General features: G+C 29.3%; 1 protein-coding gene across 1 annotated transcript; it reads right to left on the minus strand.

The window, feature by feature from the left end:
• Positions 1-303: 303 nt before the first annotated feature.
• LOC111036628 lies at positions 304-27,741 on the minus strand. The gene is given in 26 exon segments (XM_022318728.1): positions 304-359; positions 487-598; positions 659-796; positions 866-986; positions 1,312-1,685; positions 1,863-2,089; positions 2,172-2,428; positions 2,514-2,710; positions 3,522-3,842; positions 3,959-4,506; positions 4,584-5,163; positions 5,245-5,394; positions 5,700-5,854; positions 12,950-13,085; positions 13,155-13,327; positions 13,402-13,792; positions 13,869-13,954; positions 15,099-15,188; positions 18,562-18,672; positions 18,742-19,110; positions 19,179-21,539; positions 21,542-24,159; positions 24,279-24,346; positions 24,593-24,671; positions 26,217-26,367; positions 26,450-27,741. Coding segments are annotated over 25 exon segments (9,879 nt in total). The 5' UTR covers positions 26,520-27,741; the 3' UTR covers positions 304-359; positions 487-490.
• Between the last annotated feature and the right edge of the window lie 235 nt (positions 27,742-27,976).

Below are 27,976 nucleotides of genomic sequence, written 5' to 3' on the forward strand. Positions count from 1 at the left end.
ATACAAATAATATTAATATATATACAAAATATACTGAAAACTTAAGTTAAAACTAGTCACTTATCATAATAATAAATATTATCTAATACTACAAAATAAACGAATAAACCCTTTCATACAATAAATACATGGGTGTAATAATCAAAAATGATTAATGTAACAGTCTTCCATAAATATATTTATACATTATCATATTATTATAATTTTGAGATATTAACACATATTAAATATAAACATAAACATTAATATTGAAATAATAATTTCTAAAATAATCTCCATATCGGAATGATAGTAATTTTTTTATTTAATTAATTAACAGCCAATTTGTCAGTCTTAGATACATAACAATTATGTATTGCCTGTAAAAAAACCATTTAAAATCAATATTATTAAACTAAAGTTTTAGTATTTTAAGATTATGTAATACAGTTACTACATTAAAAAATTAGCATTTAGCAAAAAAAAGGTAAATAATATAAGTTATACCAAATTATTCACTATCGGAGTCATCTACCAGATTAATGATATCGTCATTTGATACAGGATCAGGGGTAGGTTGAGAGACTAATACTTTTTTCACACGTGCAATATTTTTTTTCTAAAAAAAAATATATATTAATTACTTCAAAAATATTGAACAAATATTTTTAATACATACTTTAGTTGGAGAATAAGCTGTCCTTTTATTATTAACAATTACAGTTTTACTTGACTCAACACTTTTTACATGTTTTGCTTTACTATTTTCATTTAATTCAGCTAATAACATATGTTGATGTTCAACAACTCGATCGACCTAAACAAATAAATATAAATAAGGGTTTAATAATACTCAAATAAAAGTACAAAAGCAAATATTGTTTACCCATTTCAATTTTTCAGCATCTTCAATTTTTTCATATTTGCTTCCAATTCCATGTTTTTTAACATGCCATGCCATTTTCTTAGGAGAATCGGATATTTCAAAACATATCAAGCATTTCCATCTACAGAACACAAAATTTTTAATAAAATTATATACCAGAGGCGGCGAACCTTTTTGGAGTCAAGTGCTAAAACTTAAAATCCAGTATTTTGAAATATGCTCGAGTGCCAAAAAAAAATGAATTTTACTAGGTAAGATGAAAATAAAAAGCATGCAATAATTACACATATTTTATTAGGTACACATTTATTTGTAAACTTTCATTTCATAAATTAATGTGATGCGTGCCACTGAAATTTGGTCAACGTGCCACTTCTGGCACGCGTGCCATAGGTTTGCCACCCCTGTTATATACTAAAAAAAAATTAAGAAAAAAGAATTCTTACGTTTTATAGTTGACCTCTTTGTATAAGTGTTCACGGAAAAGTTCTATATTGATAGTTTCAAATACATGGCACTTAGGGCAAACAAAGTGACCATTTGAAGATATTGCTCCTAATTTATCATTCTTATTGAAAACGTCTATTAACGTTTTCTGTTTATGAGATTGAATTGGAGAGCTTTTAGTTGTTGATTTTGGACTTTTTGACACACCACGAGATTTATTGTATGTTTTCAATGGTGTTGATTCAATAGGAATTCCTCGGCAAGTAGGAGGCACGAGTGTAGGTTCAATACTTTCTAAAGCTTGCTGTTCCAGCATATTTTCAGTACCACCTAAATGATTGGACTGTTTGGGCAACACTTCTTTATCAGTAATCTAAACACACAATACACATAACTTTAGAAATTTAACTGTACATTATAGATTGAAATGTATTATAAGTTTAAATCGAGGAATCCCTTAAATTTAGGTACACCTTGAATTTAAAAATATCTGATCTAGTTGATTTCAAGCATTATGTACTAAAAAAAACAATCAAAAATCTACACTAACCTTTTCAAACACTCTTAAGCACTTAACTGCTACCGACGGATGTTGCAACTTATAATGTTCTTCAAATATATTAGGGTTATCATCCTTGTGTTCAAATTGACACATAGGACATTTAAACATATTTGATACTTTATGAGCCATAAAAATATGTGATGTTATCTCATTTTCTGTATATCTTAAGCCAGTAGAACATATATTGCATATCCATTGAGACACATTAGATGGAGCTGTAATGTAAAATCAAATAATTGATAAATTGATTTTTTTTCTGAATTAATAAGTTAATTTCAAATAAGTTATAATAGTTACCTTTGCTTCTACCTCTGTCAATAGTATCATCTTCCAACATTGTTTGTCTGATTACAATAATATTGGATTGTACTGAACTAGTTATTTCTGATAGATGGGTATTTCTCATGTGTGTTCTCATTTCAACTCGATTAAAGTCAATATAATCACAGTATTGGCAGCGATATAAATTTTCACCATGATGCATTAAATGAAATTCTATTTGATTTCGTTCGACAATTTTAGATATAATGCAGGTAGGTAAACAATGTGGACATCTATGAAAATAAATTGATGTACAATAAACAGTTACTTTTATCAAAAAAAAATCATAATTTCAAAAAAATTTTATAATTAACTCACATGTAACACTGATAGGTAGGATGAAGGATTGATATATGAGTCTTTAGCATATCGTCCGTCATACCTGTGTAAGTACAAAGAGGTATTGAACATTTATACCGCACATTTTTTGAAATGAACTGTGGAAATATAGAGATATTTAAATTGCCATCTGGGGCTACTTCAACAATTTTCTTATCAAGTTCATCTCTTTTCATCTGTAAAATAATATAATTAAATATTGTTTGCTTATTAAAAATGTAGGTAAATCACAATCCATGTAAAAATGTTAATTCTTATTTTAAATTCTGAGAAGGAAATTTTAGTTAAATGTAACATAGTTTGAGATAATACAAAGAGGAAGTGTCCAAAATGTACAATATATTATTTCTTATACATTGGAAGTTTAATTTAGTTTTTAGTATTAGTAACTACTACCTAGTAAACATCACTGAAACAAAAAAATAAATAGATTATTTAAATCAAATTACACTCTTATTTCATACATTTTTAAGTTCTATCAAGATTTAAGAATTTAAAATTCATTTAAAACCATTCTCAACCAAATATCTATCAATCAACCACTAGGAAATTATTAAAACACTATTAATTCAGCTTAAAACTTTAGACATGTATAAATTAAATTTTTTTAAACTCTAGTCCAGACGAGAACCACATTTTGGGGTCAACTTGTAAGCGGGATGTGGCATTATTATACAGTAAATACAGAAGGTTGATTTGGTTGGGATCACAAACGGGTGATAACTAACAGCCACCCAGGTGACTGACAAAAATTAAGCACTGCTGAGTACAGTACTGAACTAAATAGAATATAGAATATAATAGAATATACTTATCATTAAAATCAGTTTAACAATAATTTAAATATTGTAATTCTATAATTCACGATTAACAGGTATTATTTTTTAAGTTTAAATCAATATTTCATTAATTAGAACAACCAACTATAAACAAGAAAAATATGCACAAAAAAAATCAACTATACAAATAATAATGAAAAACGCTCACCTTTTCAGTATTCATAGCATCAAATGAACTCGCAGAGAGATTGATCATCTTATCAAACATAAGTTCAGACTTGCCAATAGAAGGTACAGGATTAACAATTTCCTTGGTAGTATTATCTTGTCCTTTTGTATGTCCATTCAAATGTATAATAAGATTGGACCTCACTTTTGTATTGTACGCACATAATAAACAACTAATCGGATCTGAGAATATATGAGACTTTGGAATACTGTCCATAGTATCAGGAGAAAAAAACAAATTTTTTGATTTGTTTTTAACAATGGGTTTTGCCTTTAGTGATCCTTTCTGGTTGCCAAAATTCTAATACATAAGAAACATAAAAAAACATACAGACAAAATCCTAAAAAGCTTAGTATTGGTAATTGATTAATTTTAAAAACTAAGCAATTAAGCAGTAAAATAAAATAATAACTCACAGTAGAACGTTTTCTTTTCAAGGTTGTATTTTGTTGAGGCATTAATGAATTGACAGAGTTATTCATATAATTTGGTTGTTCTTGCGTTATCTTATATACATTGTCTCCACAATCCACATCTTGCTCAGCATTATGAACTGCCTTCATATGAGAAATAATAATTTTACGAGTTTTGCCCTTAAATGAACACTTGTTACAAGTTAACATATTTATTTTTAGTTTCTTCTTCTGAACTGTCTTATCTTCAAATACAATAAAATCATCTTTATTAAAATCGGATAAATTAGGACGCTGAGGTACAAAATCTATATGTATAACTTTGTGACTATTTCTCATATGATGTGTAATAGCTCGATGGGATGGTAGTTTTAAATTGCATAAGTAACACTTAAAACGATCAGGTCCATGAAGTTTGATATGTTCAGTCATGTTTAATGCAGTTTTGAATACTTTAACACAATACGGACATTGCTGACCAGCCACACTATCCCAAAAGGGACATACGTTTAAGTGGGCAAAATACTTATCCCCATCTGAGAAAACTTCTTCTACAAGACAAACATTTTAAGTAAGTAACAAAATTATTTTTCATTAACAATTAAAAATAATTTGACTGAATACTTACCACATTCATTACAAACAAACAATTTATCCAATTCAATAACTGGAAATGCCAATCGTTTGGCCTTCTTTGATCCATTAATTGATTCTTCGACCTCTAAACATATTCTTTTTGTAGGACCCTCATTAAGTTCTTTCTCGGACAAATCAACGTCGTCTTCATCATCAATAACAATAATATCATTATTTGATGACACATTAGGCTCTTTTTCCTTGTTATTAGATTCAGACCAAATGCGATTTATTTTAAGTGTTTCATGCATATCATTTTGGTTCACATCATCAATCATAATAAATTCATTATCAATAGCTAACGGCATCGAAGTACTACTTTCTGCCATTTGCGCACTATCAGGAACTGTAATAACTATTGTATCTGATGGTTGAGATCCTTCATCAATGCGAGCAGACTTCATAGCTACTGATAGAACATCAGGACACTCAATAGATCTTTTTTTAGACCGCTGTGGCACAACTTCAGGTACAGAGATTGTTTCTGCAGGTAAATTTACTGTCTCTACTATCCCATTGTCAATAACTTTTTTCAATCTTAAAATTTTTAAATTTCTAATATTTTTAGATTCCTGTAATAGTAAGCATTTAAATGATTAAAGACATTTCACTGATGTTATTATTTATTCATTATTTTGATTAAATATTCGTACACAATTATCAGATACCGTAGAACGCTCCAAGCATAAAGGCTCATATTCAAAATGTTCAAACGCTAAATGCTTTATCATTGAATCAATAATTTCACTACCAAACAAGCAGAAAATACATTGATATTTGTTTAAGTTATGAAGCTTAAAATGCTGTAAAAAAAAAGAATTAATTATCGAACATTTTATTTTCATTGTGAAGTATAATTTTTATTATTCTATCTCATAATTACATGATTTACAAATTATTTTGATCTCATAAGTTAGTATTATGCATATGTGTACAACTGATGAAAAGTAAAAACCTCACAATTAAAATCTGAAGGTGAAAACTGTAAAACCTGATAAACTTTAACAAATAACTAAACGATGGGAAATAATTTTAAAATAAGCCATGTAAATATTGATAGTTAAGAGATTGAAGATTTCATTCTTTGTCAAATCTGACATATGCTTACTGTAATCATTAAACTTGGATGGAGTGCAAAAAATCCTTCACCGCCGTCATCTTTAGTAGCACAAATGTAACAACAGAATTTATCACACTGTTGATGCTCTTGATTCAAATGCTCTACAAACTCGTTATGCAGATAGCAAGAAAAACCACAGCAACCTTAACAAATCCGAATTAAAACAAAGTTTGTTAATGAAGATGTTAAGAACTAAAAATGAACTATTTCTATATTTGTTGTTATCAAAAATAAAATAAGTATTAATGTTCACTCATCGACAACAAAACGAGTATACGATATCATTGAAGTTTAGCGGCCATACATGGATAATGTATATTATAATATGTTATTATCCATGCGGCCACATTATGCCTAGTGCCTACAGGCTACAAGGGTAATGTTTACAAAATAAACAATATTTATTATAACTGATAACAGATTTAATTCTAAGTTTTCCATCTGAGTACACTGGACCACAGACTAGAGCACCCGGTAGGCGTTTGCATGATGTAATTATTATCACCAGTGTAGTAGATAAAGCAAATTTCATATTATGACCATACTGTGTAAGATATTTTTATCTACCCAAGTGCAAAAAAATGGTACAACTTATTTTGACAGTATGGTATCGCAAATTATTTTATATTGATAACATTCTATTCCACTTACACCAGTGTAGCGTAGTTACCAAGTAGTAAGTGAACCCTGGGGTGTGGTGTCAGCTTATATCATACACAAATTAACTTTAATAAACTTTAATATTAGAAATATTGTTACATCTGTGACCGCGTATACCGCAAATTAATTTAACAATTGGAAAATGCTACTTAATATAAATTATGATATTATATTATAGATAACCGGACCAGTCGCACCACTATAGATAAATAATGGCCCAAGTGCGTTACGAATAACCGGAAAAACGATCTTTGTTAAACCAACGTCAAATAAATATGTTCTTATCAAAATATACAAAAACGTACTCCAGCTAGCGCTTCCAGCGGAAATTGTGGTGTACATACCATAAACCTATAAAGAAATGGACTGATAACAGAGTGGTCCCGGGCCAACATTGTCAGAAAAATAAAGCATTAAACATAAGTACCATATTATTACCATGTATACACATATAGTGAGAGAGCAACAAAGATAATAACATTTTTTTTAAAAAGATGGCATACACCTTAGTAGTTATATCACATTACATTACACAGGTATTAACTATGCCTTTCTAACAATGTCGGCTCTTGGATTTTTTTCCGCGGTTCAACTACCAAATTATTTTAGGAGAGCAAGTGCTCCCCTGCTATATGAATTTGTCTATGGGTATGTACCATGGACTTAATTAATACATGGATTACACGTCCCCCATACCCTGGCTACTATAGGTTTCCAACAGGGTTGGACTAGCCCATCGGGGACCGGGAATTTTCCAGGTGGGCCGCAGCAATAAGGAAATCTTACCACTGCAGCTAAATCGGACAGCGAGTCTGAGGTGATGAATGATCTTAATAAAAGAACCGGCAAAAAAATAGAATTTCCCGATACACATTTTGGGGCTAGTCCATCCCTAGTTCCAAGTGCCAACATTGTTAGAAAGACATAGTCAATAACTGTGTAATAAAATGGGACCTAACTACCTAAGGCGTGAATCGCAGAAAAAGCCTACGAAAATAAGCCCAGAAAAAACCCAACCGAAAAAAATCTACCGAAAAAATGTAAATACTAATACAAACACATTATACATAATATATTGTGTTATACGTTATAATGTATACTTAAAAAATTGTTTTATAAATTGAGTCATTATTTAGTTAATAATATATAGAACCTACAGTCAAACAAAAAACAACAGTCTTAGCATTGATTATAAATAAATATATTATTATTTATAACAATGGTCTTATTGGCATATACTATACTTAAACAAAACTTACACAACTATAATAATAATAATAATAACAATAATACAAGTCAATACAAAACAGGTGGTAGTACGTATAGTATTAGTTCGTTGCTCAAGTTTAATACAAAGGGAATGGATACGCACAACCTACAATTTTTTTTTGTATTAATTTTAGTAAAATCGGCTTCTAGACCATTAGTTTTAATAATTTTACATTTATGATTATTATCTGTTACCATCTACTATTACTTATGCTTTAATTAAGTTTATCACCGGAGAAGGTTTTAAGCCTATCTCAACCCATATGGCAGCAAAACGGTAGATCACACATGCATTTTTTACAGGTCACAAAAAAAACCATACTCTTTATATTTATTTAAAGATGATAACATATAACCATTGATTATAAATACTAGTATTTATAATCAATGATATTACATTACCTACAATTATATTATAAAATATTATAATTAGTATAAATATAACCATTCACATTTTTGTTTTAAACGAATATTTGGCAAGGACAACGTCGAGCAGAACAGGTAGTATACTATACCTAAGACTCATATATTTTAATTAGACACATTAAATTAGTATGAAGTTTTTCCTACACTTAAAACAAAATAAAAAAAAGCTGGTAAGTCGGTAAAGTTCTGTTGTACAGTAGGTTACAAGTCCTTTATCTTGGGAAACCACACCACCGCAGTGGCGATAAATTGAGTTCAGACTTATTTTATCGCCACCGCAGTCAGGGCCGTATTAGCCAATAGGCACTATAGGCACTGTGCCTAGGGCCTACGAACATTTTAGGGCCTACGAAAATGAAAACCTTGACGGAAAAAAAGCTTATTTAAAATTAGACGAAAGATTTAATTTTTTAACTAACGAGAGTTTAAAAGATGAAGAAATAAAAATAAAGGCAAATAATTTAGTTGAAGCCTATAAAACCGATTTAGAATCTTCATTTGTTAATGAGTTTTTGATTTTTAAGAGCTTTCGAGAAACTGGGATGTCTGTTAATGAAATGCTAATTAAACAAATAAATAAAAAAATGGTAACAAGTTTTCCAAATGTAAACATTGCTTTTAGAATATATTTATCAATTTTTGGAACTTCGTGCGAAGGTGAAAGATCATTTTCAATTCTAAAGAGGGTTAAGAACTATCAGCGGTCAACTATTAGACAAGATAAATTATCATCATTATCGATACTTGCAATTGAACACGAATTAATCCAAGACATCGATACCGAAAAAGTTATAGAATCATTTGCAAACAAAAAATATCGTGAAAAAACATTTGTAACTATAAATTTATATTAAGAGATATTCTACATAATACTGTTATTTTTAATTTGTTACAATAAATTATCTTTTGTTTTATATTTAAATACAAAGAACAAAATGAAAAATGGTATAAAATAAGTTGTTTTGTATGGTTCCTGCAGTTTCATTTTAAATAATATATTTTGAGTAAAATAAAATGTATTTTTAGATGTGTTAAAATTGTCATTAGATAAAGTTATGATTATAAAGATTATATTTGATTTTCAGGTTGTAAATATTTTTGATTTTAAAGGCTTAAAACACTGCGAAAAACACTACCTCTCCCAAAAATTAGGTTTCTTAATCATTTAAATACTGAACACTACAGAACCGTATTAGTACATGATGGGTAATAAAGAACTGTGCCTAGGGCCTACGATAGTGTTAATCCGGGTCTGACCGCAGTGTGTGGGGAGGAGGACCTTAAATAACTACTTATTCTGAAAACTTCATCATGTACGAACAAAAACAGTACAGGCAGTAATATCAAAAAAATTCCAAATCCCTAAAATTGTTTTTTGAATAACCACAAAACTAAAATCTTAAATTTCCATTTAAATATCTAATTTCATCAAAATATGTCTATAAATATCTAAAAAAAAAATGTTGTACCTTTTTTTCGATAATTTTAAAATACTGTAAGATCAACTCATGACAAACCTTGCATTACATTCCCAAACGTCAGTTACTAGAATTGACTATTATACAAACGATTAATCAAAAAATAATAAATACATTTTAGTGATTTCGACGAAATTTGTTAAAAATTGAAATTTTCGTGCTATATATAATTTACGCATCTAAGTATAATCTTATAATTAAATATTTATTTGCTTTGAACAAATTTAAAAATAAATGTATATTAAACGATATAGATTCGTTGAATATAAAGCGCGGCGCAGGTGCTTGATGTTCAAAGTACATCCGGTATTGCCAATACCAATATGAGTAATGCGTATTATTTATTAATTCATATTTTTACTTTTTAGTAAACGTTACATTAATCATTTTACAATTTAAATAGAATTAAAAAAATATTAACGCAAATATAGTTGCATCCCACAGATAACCACGAAAAAAGTATAATTCTAATTACAACCCAGGTTTTGGTACGTTATTTCAGCCTTTTTTACAGTACCTATACTAACTTCAAATTGTGGCTCGATTTAAGTTAACTATTTTAAAATTTGTCTATTAAATATCTATTAGTAGATTATAGGTTCATACATATAATATTATAGTTTCGGTATAGGGTTAATAGCAACAATCGGTAATCATAATTCATAATATTACAGAGTCTACAACAATTTTACTGTTCATCATTTCATTACATTCAAAACACTCCTATCATATTGTATTATAGATTACTGTTAAGAGGACGTGATACCTGCATGTTTTGTCTCAATCTTACAAGTGCGTAACATGGCAAATTTTACGCTCAGCAGAACACGTGTAGCTCCGTTAGTTTAAAAATTAGTGCGAATTGACCTCTTATAAAATCTAAAGGTAAGATTATTATCTAGGGCCTAGGCAAACCTCGTAGGTTTTTTATTATATTTTAATTTTAACGCGAGTTATGAGTATTTTAAAATTGTAAATTTGTATACATCTTAAAATACATATAACTCGCGTTAAAATAAAAATATAATAAAAAGCCTATGAGGTTGCCTAGATAATAATCTTACCTTTAGATTTTATAAGAGGTCAATTCACTTCAATTTTTAAATTAACGGAGCTACACGTGTTCTGCTGAGTGAACAATTTGCTATGTTACGCACTTGTAAGACGGAGACAACACATGCGGGTATCACGTCCTCTTAGGAGGATAAACACCTGTACATACACAATTTTACATTCACAATAATACATTTTACTAAGTAAATTCTAAAAATAAAGTGAAATGACTTTTCATAAAATTTAAAGGTAAGATTATTACCTAGGGCATGCATCTCATAGGATTTTATATTTTAATTATAAAACTGTTATGAACTATATTTACTTTATTTATATATGTATATATATTACGCATATGTGTTTACAACATTAATATTTTCTCTATTGTGGTATACGTATACGTATGAATTAAATTAATGCACATAACATTACATCCACGACGCGGTTATAAAACCAACGAATAACGATCGATCAACAGTCTCTTTACTTACGAGTATATTATAGAAGGTAAATAAAAGTTAGGGGGAAATTACAGCGATAATAGTTATTAGTTGATTAGACTATTAGAGTATTAAAGTTTGTGAGACAATATTATTATAGTATACTTAACTAAGTGTCTAGAAGTAAGCCAGTAGTCTTCGACACCAAGCGGCACGTTATTCCGTATTTGTTGTGTAATATTGTATAATATAAGAAACTATGAAATATATCAATACTTTTTTCAGTAGTTTATATTAATAACTAAATGAAGTTGGATAATAATAATCTAACAAAAATATAATCAATTATATTCGGAATTATTTAGAGAAGTTAATCAAATGCCGCCATTGAATAAATACTAATATTTCAGGTAAAAATGTATATAAATAATCAATAGTTACAAAGTCAAGTCTCCACGTAAATTTTATTCTTGGTTCCTACGTAAGCGTATAGCCGATTGCGCTACTCGGTCTTATTCCCTCCTCTTACGTGATCGGGTAAATCGACCGAGTCATGCACTCGAGCTGTTGGTGCCCCGAAGTGGCAGTTAATAGGGACAAGCATCGGCTGTACTCTTCAGCAATGTTCAATCCAGGCATACTTCAGGGCGGGCATTGCCACTTCCGAAATTCCCCCCCCCCCACGAAGACAAATACAACTTCTAACAAATTGTACAATACTTGTGACGATAACCTCACCTAATAGTGTTCTGTAAAATATGATTTATTTTTTATCAGTTATCGCGACTACTCAGCGAGATGTATTGAATGGTGATTATTATTAGCATTGGTGTGGGGATTTCTTTTAGATAAGTAACATGAGTAACATTGACGCTTTTTTTCAAGAGCATGGTGTTTTACCTATAAGACGACTATATGGGTGTGATCACGAAGCTTAACTGTACTCGGAAAACAAATATTTTGATTTTTGGAAAAGTAATATTAAATTGTGCCCTAAGAAAGTAAACATGGGAGTCGGTAATAGTGTTGGCAGTCACATTTCACTTTACACATTGTCGGGCTGAAGAAATGACTTCTTTAAAATGATGTCAAACACAGTTAAATATGTGTGCCGATACTACTGTATACTGGAATGATTCCATGCGAGAAACATGTGTTTCAAGCCTGAAAAGTCGTAACGTAAAAATTGGTGGTCCTGGAAAAATAGCAGTAATTGACGTGTCTTTTTACAAGACGTAAAAATAATGCTAGTAATTACACCTCAACAATGGATTTTGGGAGACATTTTTCGGGAAACGATGGAATGTTTTTTAGTCGAAGTTAAAGATCGGTCTGCTTCTACACTTATACAAGCAATAAAAGATAATGTGTAATTATAAACCATAGCACAACTATTTATTCTGATTGTTGGCGTGGTTATAAAATAGATGAACTACAGAACGCTGGATTTCAGGCATTTAACCGTTAACCATACTTACAATTTTGTCCATCTTCAAACTGGTGCTCACACACAGAATGTCAAAGGGTTAAAATTAAAATTATAAGATATTAATTTTAATCAATTAGCCTAGTTGTTCGTACATGCATGTAGTTTCGTAACATAAATGCCAAAAGAAACATAACATTTTTTTTTTCACAAAATAAAAAACTTCAGAGCCTCAAAATTCTTATTATGACACAGACTTAAATGAATAGCCAACGCCTATCTTTACAAACAAAGGTAATGAAAAAAGATTTTATAATAAAAATCATTTTTAGAACAAGTAATAAAAGAGATGGATCGTCGATTTAATGATACTGCAATTACTCTCTTAGAAGGGCTGCTACTTCTTTGTGTACTGGAGAGCTACATTTCAAAATATGACTTCCACTAATAACTAACTAAAAATTGAAAATAGAAAAAAAAACTTACCAACGTTGCATTTATAAGGCAATACAAACTCTTTAAAGTCTACCACCAATAACATTTCTTTTGGGTATTTACATGCACCATCATCATATTCAAGTTTTATTATACAATGTTTGGATATGTTGGTATGAACTACAGACTGAAAATATACAAATATTTTTATACACAGGAATTATTAATTCTAAAATTATAGATAAAATAATATTACCTGATGAACCAAAACATGAGAGGCAGTATAAGCGCGATAAAAACAATGAGGGCAAAAATATTCACAAAATGAGTATTTTTCAGCAATGTGATCAGCCAAAGATTCTTCATTGTCAAATGCTTTAAAGCAATAGGCACACATTTTAAACTGTTCAACATTGTACATTTGGTTTTCTGTAACACACACAGATTAATAAGAAAAAATAATATTACTTTGTTCGAATAAAAATAGAAATAAAACTTTTTACTTTTTTTTTTTTCTGCATTTGAAAAATGTAATTTCATATGTAATTTAAATAAATCTTTAGAGTTGAAAATTTTTGTGCAGGATCTGTCCATACATTTAAAAAGACCCAATAGTCTTGGTAGAGCAGACATTTCATTCAAAGCTATTCGTGTTTTCATCACATTCATCGGCAAATCTCGTACTTTTCTAATATAATCTTTTGTATATGCTGTGTCTATTAAGCAAATTGTACCACCTACGGGCACACCATTATTAACAATTTGTTGACCTTCTTCAAGAAATATTTCGGAATTCGGAAGAACAACTTCACAATTTGTTTTTGCTTTCATCCACATATTAAGATCATTGTTATCAGAAGCACTTGAGTTTATATTAGAAGTCTTTACTTTTCCCTAAACATGATGAGTAAAATCAAACATTAGGTCTACAAAAATGTATATTTCTTATTTTAATAAAAAAATTATGTACCTTTTTTAAACTCTTAATATCCGAAATTCGTGAACTCAATAATGGAAACCTTTCATCATTAGAACCATGATTAATGTTTGGATTCACTATAATATCATACATACAAAAAATAAAACAGCATTAATAAATAATTTTCTGTTAGACTATTGTACTTAAATAATAACTGATGTGCAGCGTCTAGTTTAATTGTGGCAGCAACTTGTAACATAATATTAAAAATAAAATAAATTTTTGTTTTTAGGAATTATAGGACAATCAAGAATTTATTATTGTTTGGAATTTTATTAAAACTTAAAACTTATACAAAATATCTGCTATTTAACTTACTACTTCTATTTATTTTTAGATAATTTCGAAATATATTTTTTTTAGTTCCATTTACTTACAGAACTAAGTCTGACATAAATATAATTTATTTTAGGTAAGGTAGTTTTAAATAACTAATAAAAAAGGCAATTTGTAGCTGAAGGCTGAGGATTATTTTTTATTTATAAATACTTGATTAAAAAAGTTTATGTACTGTTCTTATCTTTATACAAAAAACCTTAAAATAATGTAAGTCTTAATCAGCTCAATGGTATTTTGCCACATTATACTCAATCAAATTAATTTGTCAGACAGCCAATACTATAGTACTCATTATAAAATAAGTCGTAAAATGGCATAACTGTTAGAGCAGTTGCGTTTCTTATGGCTTCACCACATAAGAAATTATCTCATTTCATATGATTTGGGCGAAAAAAAAATCAAATGTTCTAAAAAATCTCTAAAAACTCTATAGATATGCAATTACAGCGACTTCAAAATTATAGGCAAGTGAATAATTTCTTTAGCGGCCATGTCCGTCAAAGTGTTAAGAGTATACTTAGCAGCAATAAAGTTTTGATCGGTAAAGCAAGTTGGGCAACACTTGTTAGTACGCTTACTGTGATAATATTACACACATGCGCACATTTTGGGTCAACAAGTAAGATCCTTAAATCAAATAGAGTAAAGAATGCCAAAAACTCAAAACCCTCATTTCTCCCAGAATTTAAGAACCCGATCTATAATCAGAACACTTTTAAAATTTTTTAATTATGGTTTGTATCAAGAATTTAAATTGGAAATAGACATTAAAACAACTAAGATTCATACTAAAATTAATTTAAAATCCTATCTAGTTTTTATTAAGTATAATAGTTAATAATATGTTTTATAAATAAATAATATAATGTAAGTATTTATTACCGTTTTTCATTATGGAATTGTTATCATCATTTACTGATTTATTAACAGCCACATCACAAATATTGGTAATACTTGAACTGCTAGATTTACCTGTAAAAAAACCAAAACATAGATACATAAATATTATTTATTTATTAAAAAACACTTTTAATTATACATATTTCTTCAAATAATGTTATAAAAATATGGAGTAAGCTTTCCATCAGTGAATTTACAAGTATAGTATGAGGTCTATCACAAATAAAAATATTTAAAAAAAAATAAATATCATAACTAGTAAAATAAATTACTTATTGGTTATAACTTGTAAATTCTAATGTATATCAATTGTCTCTAATATGTGGAATATTGTTAAATAAAAATATTTTGCCAACATATTGAATGTATGCCAGCCAGTGTATAACGTCGCGACACAATAAGTAATGCACTGACTACTGAGCGTCTGAGTAAATAATTTTAAGAAATGATGAAGCATTACTATCAAAAGTCATAAAGTATAAGGCCATAAAGATAAAGTCCAGTGTCGGCCATGGCCACCCCATTTTTTGGAAGTAGACCACATACTATATGACAACCAAAACATAAAAGCATTAGATAAATATAATGCATGCTAGGTAATTATTAATATAATAATAAAAAAAGTATAATACAAACAACATACAATCATATAATAGATGTTTTAGTTTTATCAATTGGTCAAAATGCAAATGCTAATAAGTGAGAATATATGATGTAATACAAGTTTTACAAAAGGTTAACATTGTACCATACCACATCTGTGGTGTTTGTCAAAGGAATGCAAATCTATAACAATATGGGTCTTGTTAAATGTATAAAAAACAAAACCATGGTTAGATATTATTCAAATAAATAGAATTTTAGTTAGTTCTTCTATATCTATGTAAGCAACAACACTTGTTAACATTCTTATTTTATAAATAATTTTTTATAAAAGGTGAATATTATGTTTCCAATTTCTATATATTTTAGAAATAAATTAGTTGATTATCTACACAACTTATTTAGCTATATATTATTGGTATTTTTTTTTTTTATTTGTACAAATTATATTGTTTATTTAGAAATTATTTACATTGAAAATATAATAACGGTGATTAAAAAATGTATAAATAATCAGAAAAAAAAAGGACAGTCTGTCAGCGTAATATTATATAATAGTATTTATAAACACAGAAAAAAAAATAAAATTGTTATTTTCTGTTTAAATATTTAATTTTGTCCAAATTTGAAATCAAACATCTATAAAAATGACAGTTTACATAATTTTTGGATTTTTTGTGTACTGTATAAAATACAAACATTATTTTTATAGAATTTTTTTATGAATTTCCAACTCAAACAATTTGAGAATTTTTGTAATTTTCACTAGTTTGGTAAAAATTCTTACTTAAGATGCTTTTAACCAAATTTTGCGAAAATTGGATGAGACAAGATAAAAACGTACAAAAATCCTGGCCATTTATTTTCATTTCCTTTCAACGATAAGAACATTATTTAATACAATTTTTAAAAAAACCTATGGAGGGATCTGACCCCCATTTCTCCCTTATATATGCCTTTGCATTTAAGAGGTCAAATCTAATTAAAATTCCTAGTAGTTTTCAAAAGTTCTTGGAAAACATAAAAATGAGAAATTTTACCCAAAATCTCTTTTGTTTTGTGCTGTTACTCAAAAACAAATAGATACTTGATATTTTTTGCAAATATTTCTATTAGAATTTTCAAAATATTTGAAGTTTTTGACCATCAAATAGTTTATAAATATGGTACAAGGTTCATCATAAACTGTTATAACACTTGAAAATCATGAAGGATATATCAGCAAGATTTGTTTTGTAAGCATATATAATATATATATATATATCCTACCTTAACCCCAAAAAAAAATTAACCGGGAACTAAAATTAATTTTTGATATGTGTTAGGAGTTAAAATTTTTTTGACATTGGATATTCAGTCATAAATTAATGAATTCTAATCGAAAGATTTTCCTGTTGTTATGAAAAAAAATTACAGTAGATACTTGAAATTTTGACCAAAAATTCATTTTATTATTTTATCATCAGAATATTTTGACTCGTTTAAGCCTTGAGGTAATTATTGATATTTTCAATATTCAATTTTTTTTTTAGCTGTTCTATGAATGATAGTAATTTTTTTCTATTAATATCTAAGATTTGAAAATTGAAAACAAGATCCCTCTTAAGTTGTCATAATAGCAGTTGAAAACTATTAAAAATCCCTGAGCATGATTTTTTTTTTAAGCATTTAAAGTTCAAATATTGACAATATTTATTAAAATCTTTAAAATGTGCAAATTATTTAGTGGTTGTGCATGAAGACAGAAAATTTAAAACAAGGTTTCTCACTAAACCAAGAAATCTAAAAATATATAAACACAGTTTTATTTTATAGATATTTTAAGTTAAAATTTGGATGAATTATTTGAACATAGAAGAAAGATAGTAATTTAAAAATATTATTCAAGGGTTCTTAAAACTTTTATGGCATATTTTAATATTGAATACAAATGTAATTCATTGTCAAAAATTAATTTAACTTTACTATATTACTAATGTCCAATAGTAAAATAAATTACTTTAGTAACAATATGATAAAATATACTTTGTAATATAATAGGCAGTTCAGAGTCATTTTTTATATACTACATCATTTTATATAAATATACATAATATACAATATCATTAAATTCAAATTTAACCCATCCATTACAGCAAACCTACTGTACAGCAGAGCTACTATCCTGGTTTTTTTAAAATTGTTATTGCGTTAGTTTATTATTTTCATAAATGACCAAATTGCACCCATTCAAAATTTAAAACGGTACAAATAGGATCAACAATAAAACAAAAGAAATTTTTTGTTCTATTAAATGTATTGCGTAATATTGAAGAAGTTTCTAGGTCTAAACGCATAATCACATAAACCCTGTCCAAAATGAGATCGGACCTCAGCGGCCGAGTTTTGTGCATGGGCGTGGCTTTGATCAGTGGCAGTGTCTGCTGCTGTAGTGGGGGACAGTGTCAGACCATCGTGGAACGAAAACTAGTCGCCACCGAGACCCGAACTCATCTTGAACAGACTATAGTAATAATATTACTATATGGCAATGGTTTCAAACCAGTGTTTCACAGAACATGGGTACTCTGTGAATTTAGGGAAAGTATTTCATCTAAATTCGAAAATCAGTGAAAAAATGAAAACATTTATAAAAAAGAAGAATTTTTAGTTTCATTATCTTAACAATTACTTTATTTTCTATTGAGTAATAAACTGATATGTAAACTGTTATTTTATATTATATAAGTACTGTTTTTTTTTAAGGCTGTGATCAGCAAAAGTTATATAAAATTATAAGTGTTCCATGGTTCTGAAAACGTTAAGAACCACTGCTATAAAGAATAAGAAAATGTTAACTTACGAATGGATAATGTATCACCAGGCAAATTACGAACTCTCACTAGAACTGGAGTATTTTTGACAGTATCATGACAAGAGGATGAACTTTCAATCTTTGAATCTCCAAGATTTGCTGAGCGATATAATTTTATTATATTAAAAAATGTACAAAATATTGATAACACAATTAAGTTTTACATACCTAAAGTAGTATCCGGATGTTGTTCACTATTCTTTAGGACCAAATGATGAGCAATTAAATGTTCTAACGCATTTCTTACATAATATTGTTCAGAAGCTGTCTGGGGCTTTTCATGGCACGCTTCGCAATTCCCATCCCATTTTACAAATGAATGATTCTTATTTATATGCTTGGAAAAATCAATCAAAACTACAGTTGAAAATTGATTTTCTAGGCAATTTGATACTGAGCATTTAAACAATAACATTGAATTTATCAATTCACAACTTAACCCAGATAATACACATTTTTCAGATTTATCTTTTAATGTGTATTCAGAATATTCAATCACGGGCTGTTCTGTGCTGATTCTTATTTCTTTTGTAAGAGCTAATAAAAAAAAAATCAGTTTTTAATAAATACCGATAATCCTTAATTGTATACTTATGTATACTTACATTTATTGGCTTGTTCTGTTAAAAATTGGAGAATATTAGACTCTGGCAGAATAGTATCATATACTGATACTGAAGGATTCTTATGAATAACTGGCAGATTTTCATCAATATTTGACTCTGGAGGATTTTCATTAATAGTTAACTCTGGAAAGTTTGTATTAATTGTTAAATCTGCTGGATTTTCATAAATAGATAACTCTGCTGGACTCTCATCAATAATTAACTTGTGTGGAATTTCGTCAATATTTTGATCGTTGCACTCTTTTTTAATAGAAAAAAATGAATTTTGTTGTTCTTGCTCATTTGATAGTACATTTAAATCTGTTACAGTTAATTGTTGGTTTTGGTCTTCATTATCACTACTTTTAGATATAACTTGATCAAACTGAATAGGAGGTAAACATCCTACCAAATTCACAAAATCAATTGAAGAATCTGTATATCCTATATCTGTCTCAGACATACTAATACGTATAACTGTCCAATGACCATTCAATTTTTTATCTTCATCAAAATGTTTTGATGCCATATGCTTGACTATGTTGTTGTAATAAAGTTGAATATAATAACAAAAGGAACATAAATATCCAAAAACGTATTCACCCCGAATTGGATTTGGAAATATCAAATGTGAAACTCCATCAGTTTTATCATACTCTGGGTGTTCTAAAATATGTTTATCCAAATCATCTTCATTTGAATAAATTTGTTCGCACATCTTACATTTGTACCTGTATTCTCCAGTGTGATCAGTTAAATGATCATAGAACTTAAAATAATCATGGAATATAACTTGACAAAAAACACAGGTAAAGTTAACATTCAAGTTAACATTCACAGATTGAACACAAAAAGGTTTTGAATCTTGGCTATTTAAATATCCGAAATTTTCTTTCAGAGATTGTTGTATTAAAGATTCAGTACAATTCTTGGGTAATCTGGATGGTAAAACTTCTTCCCCGCAATGTTTATCTTTATAATGACGAACAATATTCAATCCTGTACCCTTGTAATTACAAAATTTACATTCCAAAGAATTATCAGCAGTTTGAAAATAAAATGTATTTTCTGTGCCAATTTTAGATGTTATTTCGGTAGATGTTTTATTTTCCAACACATTATTCAACTTAAATTCATCACACAGTACCACCTTCGAATTCCTTCGATTAAACTTCTTAAATTTCTTGTTTCCTTTCTTCTTTTTTTTTTTTAAATTATCCTGTTGCTTATTGGATGTTTTGTTTAAAACTGCAGTTTTTACAACTACTGGTGGTAAAGTTTTGTTTGCCATTGACTTTTTAACTGTATTTTTCTTTGTATTTAATTTAATTGTTGATTTTTTAACTTTCTTTTTTGTGCTTTTTGTTTTTTCTACATTAAGGTTTAACTCGTTTTGATCATCATTTGAATCCAATTCTTCGATATTTGAAGTTTTCTTTTTTTTTGACGTAACTACATTCGTATTTACATAGTCAATTTGTTTATTGGTTCTACATTGTCGTATAATTGGAGCATTTAACACAGCTTTACAATCAAACATTTCACTAATATCAGCATGCAGTTTATCTAATTCTGACGGTCTAGCCTTTTTAAATTCTGGTTTGTTAACATTAAAAGTTGATATATTAGAATTCTGCTCAACTGACTTATTGGAGTTGATTTCATCGACAAATGATTTAGGAATTTCAAGAGGACAAATTAAAACAGTTGGTTGATCTACCATTAAACTAGTAACAGTTTCAGGATTTAATTTTCCTTTTTCATCAAATATATTAACAGATTTTGATCCCTTTCTAACTTTTTTAGTTTCAGATTCAAGTTTGTTTTTAATGTCCAGTTCATTTTGGGAATTACTACGTTCCATTTCCAATTTTTGTCTTGCTAATTTAACACTTAATGGACCCAAAAAAGGTTTCTTAGGTTTTATTTCTTCAGGTACTTCAACATTTATTGATTGACTATTGGTTTGTTTATCATTGCTTGTACTTGAAATATCCGAATTAAAGTTTTCACTTCTTTTAACATTTTTATCAAATTTAGCAATAACAATTTTTAAGTCTTTTAATTCTGGTTTGCATTTATCTTTGCGAATTTCAAAATTGCCATAACTTTCTTTAGATTTTTTACGTTTGATAAATTTTGATTTATGTTGATCAGTTAATGAATTGCAATAAATATTTTCAGAACTAGTATTTCCTTCATTTATTTGGCTATTTTTCTTTTTAGTTCTTACTATATTTTCTACTTGACTAAAATTAGTATCGACTGAAATGTTATCTTTACTTACTTTACCAATATTTTTCTTCATTTTTCTCAGTTTCCTTTTTTCTTTTTTCATTTTTCTTTTGATCTTTTTTTTTCGTCAAGTTGTTCTTTATTTAATACATCTTTTTTTTTTAATTTATCACTATTGGTATTGACATCAGGACTTTCTAACAATTTGGTAAGTTTTTCCAATTTATCATTATCTTGAAATATACTTATCACAGACATAAACTTCGGATTTTTCAATATGTCAATTAAAGCTTTCTGATCAATTGTAGATTTATTATCCGCTGTAGAATTAATTTCATTAGAAGAAACAATATTTTCTTCTTGATTTATACACATGATTTCAGTTGTTGTAGAATTTATAACGCCTGATTGTTCCTTTGATGTAGATGATATAATATTATGTCCAATTTCTTTCTGTACACTAATATCTTCCAAGTTTGGAATTGATTCATTATCAAGGTTCTTACTACATTCACCAGATTCCAATTTTTTATAATTTTTTGCTGTAATGTCTTTTTCTAATTTTGGCTTTGAGTTGCTTACTTTTAAAGTTTTTAAGATTTCTTGTTTTTTCACCACACAACTTCTTGTTCTTGGACCCCATACATCACCATTTAAACTCTTGGCATCTCTTACAATTTTTTCAAATTCTTTTTCTTTGGAATATTTTTTTTGTTTCTTAGGCTTATTTTCTTCTTTACGGTCTATTAAAATGCTATTTTGTTCAGATTTAGAATCAAGTTCATCCTTATTTACCTGACTTGGAATGTTGGTAGTAATTTCTGGACTGCTATCATCTTTTGCTGATTCGGCATTCATTAACATTGTTTTAATTTTTAGATCTTTTTCTGTATTACTATTTTTAGTTATTCCAAGTAGTAAGTCTTTATCCGTGTTACAGTCATTTATTTTAGGGTCTTTTTTGGAATTTTTGCTTTTTTTTATTTCAGTGTTCTGACTATCTACTAAATTGTCTTCTCTGATTGTATCAGCTTTCAAGTGTATTTTGGTATTTTTCTCAGTTTTTAAGACATCTGTGTTATTTTTATTAACTTCAAATGTTTTAGGTTTTGAGTCTTTCTCTGTACTATTGTCATTAAGTTCTTCGTTATGTTTTATTTTGGGTATCTTGAAACTTTTAATATTAGCTGTTTCATTTACAGGTCCAAAAGTATTGTAAGAAGAATCAATGATGTTATTTTTTTCTATTTTATCATGCATTAAGTTACGATGTTGATCATGGTCCTGGTTCATTTGGTTTTTATTCTTTGGCAATCCTTTATTTTGTTCCCTGTACTTGGCTTCTCTATACTCTTTATAATTAGAATGCTGAATTCTGCCAACTGCAGAGTGCGACACCTGAGTCTTGACACTTTTCAATATTCTTGGATCTCTCTTGGATACATCATGACTGTGAGATTTGTATGGCACTGGATCACAATACTTTGTCAATGGCTCAGTATGGGATGGACTAACATGCATTATGGTAGAATTACTGAATTGACCAAAATCATTTCTTTTATCATCATTACGATTATGTTTTTGATATTGTGACAATGGTCTGTTTTTAAATTGAATAGAGCTACCATTATGCTCTGAAGAAAATAGTGGATTTAAGGGTTGAATATATGTATGGCTTGACGAACTTTGACCACCATATACAGATATTTCCTGTGCTCTTGTCTCAAATAATTTGGCATTTGAATTGTCTCTATTTGAAGCATAAGGAGTTGGAAAAGTATATTGCCCATTTGATAATAATGATGCAGGTGGATTAAATGGACTAACATTGTTTTCAGAACTTAATAAAGGTTTGTGCCTTATTCTTGGATCACGAGGGACACTTATGTCAGCCACAGGGGTTTTAATATCAGTGTTTTTCTCATTCGATTTGATAATTGGTCTAAGAGACTCTATATGCAATGATGCACTAACTACTTTTGAATTTTCAAGATCAATTAATGTGCCTGGTTTTAAAGCAGATATAAACTTTGGTTGAATTTGGTTTGACAACCCAGTCTTATGCAATTTATTTATTTCAGTGTTCAATTGTGGACGAATAATGGTAGAAGATTTATTTAATAAAACATTATCATGAGTCCTTTCACTGATATTTGGTTCTATAGTTGATATTAAACTTATGGTTGATGCTCCTAAATCCATAAGATCCGAAGGGGGTAATGGTGGTGGCTGAACAGGTTCCACGAAACTAGCTCTTTGTATACCGTCGATTACTTTTTTCACATAGTTAACATCAATATCATCCATGTTGATATCTTTTAACATATCTTTATAAATAACTGGATCATTATTTTGTTTGATTATTTCATCAAAAATTTGTGTAGTAAGTTCAGTATGAGGGGTAGATGCATCAGACTTATTAAGTTTTTCAATAGAAAGATTGGCTACAAAACCAATCATCTTATTTAGCCTTAGACGACTGTCTGAGAATTCAGGTAGATCATTCTTTGAAAGCACAGGATCAACGATTGAATTTTTGCTACAAGATGACTCACCAATTTTAACAGTTTTAATGTTTTTATTACTAGTAATCTCATTATTTGGTGTCAAATCTTCTAGACAATCCATTTGATTGTTTGCTATTTTTTCATAACTAGTACTTGCTACTGGTATTTTACTAGAAAGTTCAGACTCACTATTTTGGTTTTGATTACTTTCGTTAGATGTATATCTTACTTCTGAGGATCTGCAAAGAAAATACCTTAATCAAAATAAATAATAAATAATATTTTATTTATATGAACAAATTTTGAAATGTATTTACATACAGACAAACAAATAATATATAAAGTATATACGACTTACACATTCTTTTCTTCATCATTTAACTTTGTTTCTTGCATCCAACTAGTTTTAAAATCTGCAGGTAAATACTGTGAAAGTTCAGATGAATAAGTTAAAATATAAACATTATAACTTATATATGTTAAATATAACATAATAATTTTTTAAAGTACATATTATATAAAACAATATTTTATTTAAAAATAAACAAATAAAATGTAATAATGAAAATCTACTGTTTTAAAGCATCATTTAGACTTTATTCAAACAAATAAATAATTATATATTATAACAAAAAACGATGATACTAAATTAAGACTAATAATTACACTTACGTAGTTTAACGGATTACTGTAGTTATCGTATAAATCATAAAATACTTTTTTACAAGTTTTTAGACGATCTGGTGACAACCTAAGAAAAAAAAAATTTATATAAATACAAACAAAATTTCATGTTGGGAAAATAAGGTTAATAATATTATAATATAATATTGTAATAACTAATTGTAATATTAAATTAATTGTTTTAACTCTAAACTCTAAATGATTTATTGATAAATAATTACAATACAAATACAGGTAAACAACAAACAAACAACAATATATTAATGGTTGATAAAAATATTAATATATTTTATTTGTACAACAATAATGAAACATTTTAACACAATGCTTTAGTTTTCGTGTATTTTTTTTTTTTTTTTTGACGTACATAAAAATAATTTCTGGGCATTATATTGAACTATTTTAACAGTAAATAATTCCACTATTATTCTGAAAAAAAGTTTAAAATAATTAAATATAACAACTTCTTAATTTGTTGGAAATAAAAAATAAAAACTGTGTAAACACAACACAGTATTATGTTTTTCCATGCATAAAACTTAAGTCTTTGTTTATTTTGCATAATAATGTCTTAATAATACTCTCATTGTAAGACATAAATGCAGGGCACAGGTACATCAATAATTTAGAATCAAAATACAATAAATATTATATAAATGAGTATTTCAAAGATGTATTATTAAAAAACATGTTTTAGGTTAACTGCATATTCTATAGGTATTAAATAATGGTAATATTGGACCATCTTCTTCAAATGAAATAATACGCTGAATAATATTAAAACCAGTATACATCGAGGTACTTAATACTTCTCTAACATAAAAAATTATTTATTTGTACCAACAAGAAAATAATTACATTAATAAATAAGAGCCAACCCAATGAATTAGTACAAAATACAGTGGTATTTCAGAAAAAAATGTGCAAATATTAGATAGGTGATGTATGAAATTAGCTTCAAATAGTGACTATTAAAGATGCAATTCAAAAATAGTATTTACCATAAATCACAAGATAAATCCAAACCCATTAATAATCTGAAACACCATAATACATTTTTATCTAGGAAACACAAAACTAAAGTCTAAGGTATGTTGCAAAAAATATTAAAATGTTAGCTAATTTAGCAAGTAGATACCTACAAGTATAATGTATAAATTACTGATCATTAATTAGAATTTTTTTGTAATAATTTTAAACAAAGTGATCTGTACCTAATAGCATACATTTAAAAGATAAACTTCAACAAGTGAATAAACCTAATATTTATTAGAGGTTGTTATATTTCAAAATTAAAATTGTACTAAAATACTATACACCACGTATGTTAGCATACAAGAGTATTGTAGGAACAATGGAAACCACTATAAACAAAAATGCCAAATTAAAATCAATTTTGTAAATTAGTTGATTTTTTTTAAGACATTCTAAGTCTCCTTGTCTATTTTTAAATATGTGTTTGTGCCTAACCTAAACCAAAGAAACGAGTCATAATACACCATATTTCAATGCTTAAATTTAGAACCAACCACCCACACATGGATGAGCACTATTCTACAACATGTAACAATATAAAAACAATTGGCATGATATAGGGTTAAGACTCGCAAACCTTTTGGCGTCCACCAGCTCGTACAAATACCGCAACTTGGACACGCGATCGGGTAGAATTTCCAACAGTTGGCTATTGTCGATCACTTGGGTAAGAAACGGCAAGAACGTCTGAAGGTGTGTCAACAGTTTGGCGAAGTAATGTTCGTCTTCTGCGGGCATAATATAAAATGAGAGGTTATACCACCGTTACGGTTAGGTTAGGTTAGAAACACAAAAAACACAGCGAATTACCTTTGAGATCAAGTTCGTCGTTTCGAGGGAGTTGGTTTGAATCCCGGGATGGGTCGTCGGCGTCTCCCATTATTTCGAAAAAAAACGTGCGCAAGTACTAGCACAACCACGGTTCGGTAGCAAATGAACCGGTAATCGACAAACAAAAATGGCGACTGTACTAGTAGGATGTGGGGGGGGGTGACGCAGTTGCGGCGGCGCCAGGTGGATCACCGAAATATCTGGTTCGGACGGTACGACGACAGTACCAGTACCACCATAACATCACGTGGTAACTAATGTTGTCGGAGCCGGAGGAAAACGCTCTAACGATCACATAATACTGTATTCACATTGTAATCGACGACAACACGCGTGGGCTGAGTTCAGATCGTCGGAATGAGACGAAATCGAACGGTTTACGCGAAACAAAAACCGGCGCAACGCTGAGGGGCTCTGCAGTTGAGAGCGGATACATGTACCGAGCGTAGCAAGGAGGCGACGTGACGACGGTCAGGCACAGAACGAACGTACGGCAAAACACTTGAACAACAGACGAAATTCAATGAAAGACTATTCACCGTGGTGGCGTGGTTTGTCGTGTACCCGTGCGTAACACTGTGGTGTAGCCGTGTAGGTTCGTGCTGCGTACCGCGAACGTCGAGCGGAGACTACGGTCTACGATTGACCCGACGATGGTGCACGGGGTGCGGTGTGGTGTCTGTCGCCGCGCGCCGTCCGAACGTTATAAGCGCTATAGTACGGTTTTTGCCACAGTACTGCGGTGATTGTGGGGAGGAGGGGATTGGCGCGTCCGCCCTCCGCACCATCAATGTCCGACGTTACTACGTTAGTCAGCAGTCTTCCGAATTCGTTCGGCTCGTCGCCACGTTGTTGTGAATCGTTGTTCTATATACTACTATATATGTATCAATGACAAAAAATCGGTTTCGACGAAGTTTCTCAGGTTGGTTTTGACAGTCGTCCGACCGCGTTGGGCGCCTTTGTCATCATCGTTTCCCGCGTCTTTTCTACAGTGCTGTCCGCGACGCGATAACACTGCGGCGGCTCAAAGATCCATTAAAGCGCTGCAGCTGCCTGCGAACATCATTGATTCTTGTTTACGGGATCGTTATTAGCTTCGTCACGTTACCAATCGGTTTCCGGTATTTTCTCTGTTTGCGATAACACTGACTGACTAATGACGACGGCGATTAACTATTTCGTGTCTACACTCTACAGTTCTACACACATTGTGCAATAAATGAATAAACGTTACCAATGTTATTGTATACAATATTTTGCGTCGTTTTTTATTATTATTATTATTATTATTGTTATTATATTTTAATCACTATGCACGAATTCACTGTTTTTTTTTTTTTTGAACAACAGATGAACAGACGAATAATATCGTTTATTTATGAAAAAAATGTACACGAATACGGTGGATGGCGGGTAGGTTGCTACGCGTTTGTAGTTGTTTGTACGTGCCGCTACGACCTGCGATAACTATAATTACTCGGGCAAATGTAAACAACGGATTGG

This window comes from Myzus persicae, unplaced genomic scaffold, assembly GCF_001856785.1.
Source record: "Myzus persicae strain clone G006 unplaced genomic scaffold, MPER_G0061.0, whole genome shotgun sequence".
In the NCBI taxonomy this organism is placed as follows: Eukaryota; Metazoa; Arthropoda; class Insecta; order Hemiptera; family Aphididae; genus Myzus; species Myzus persicae.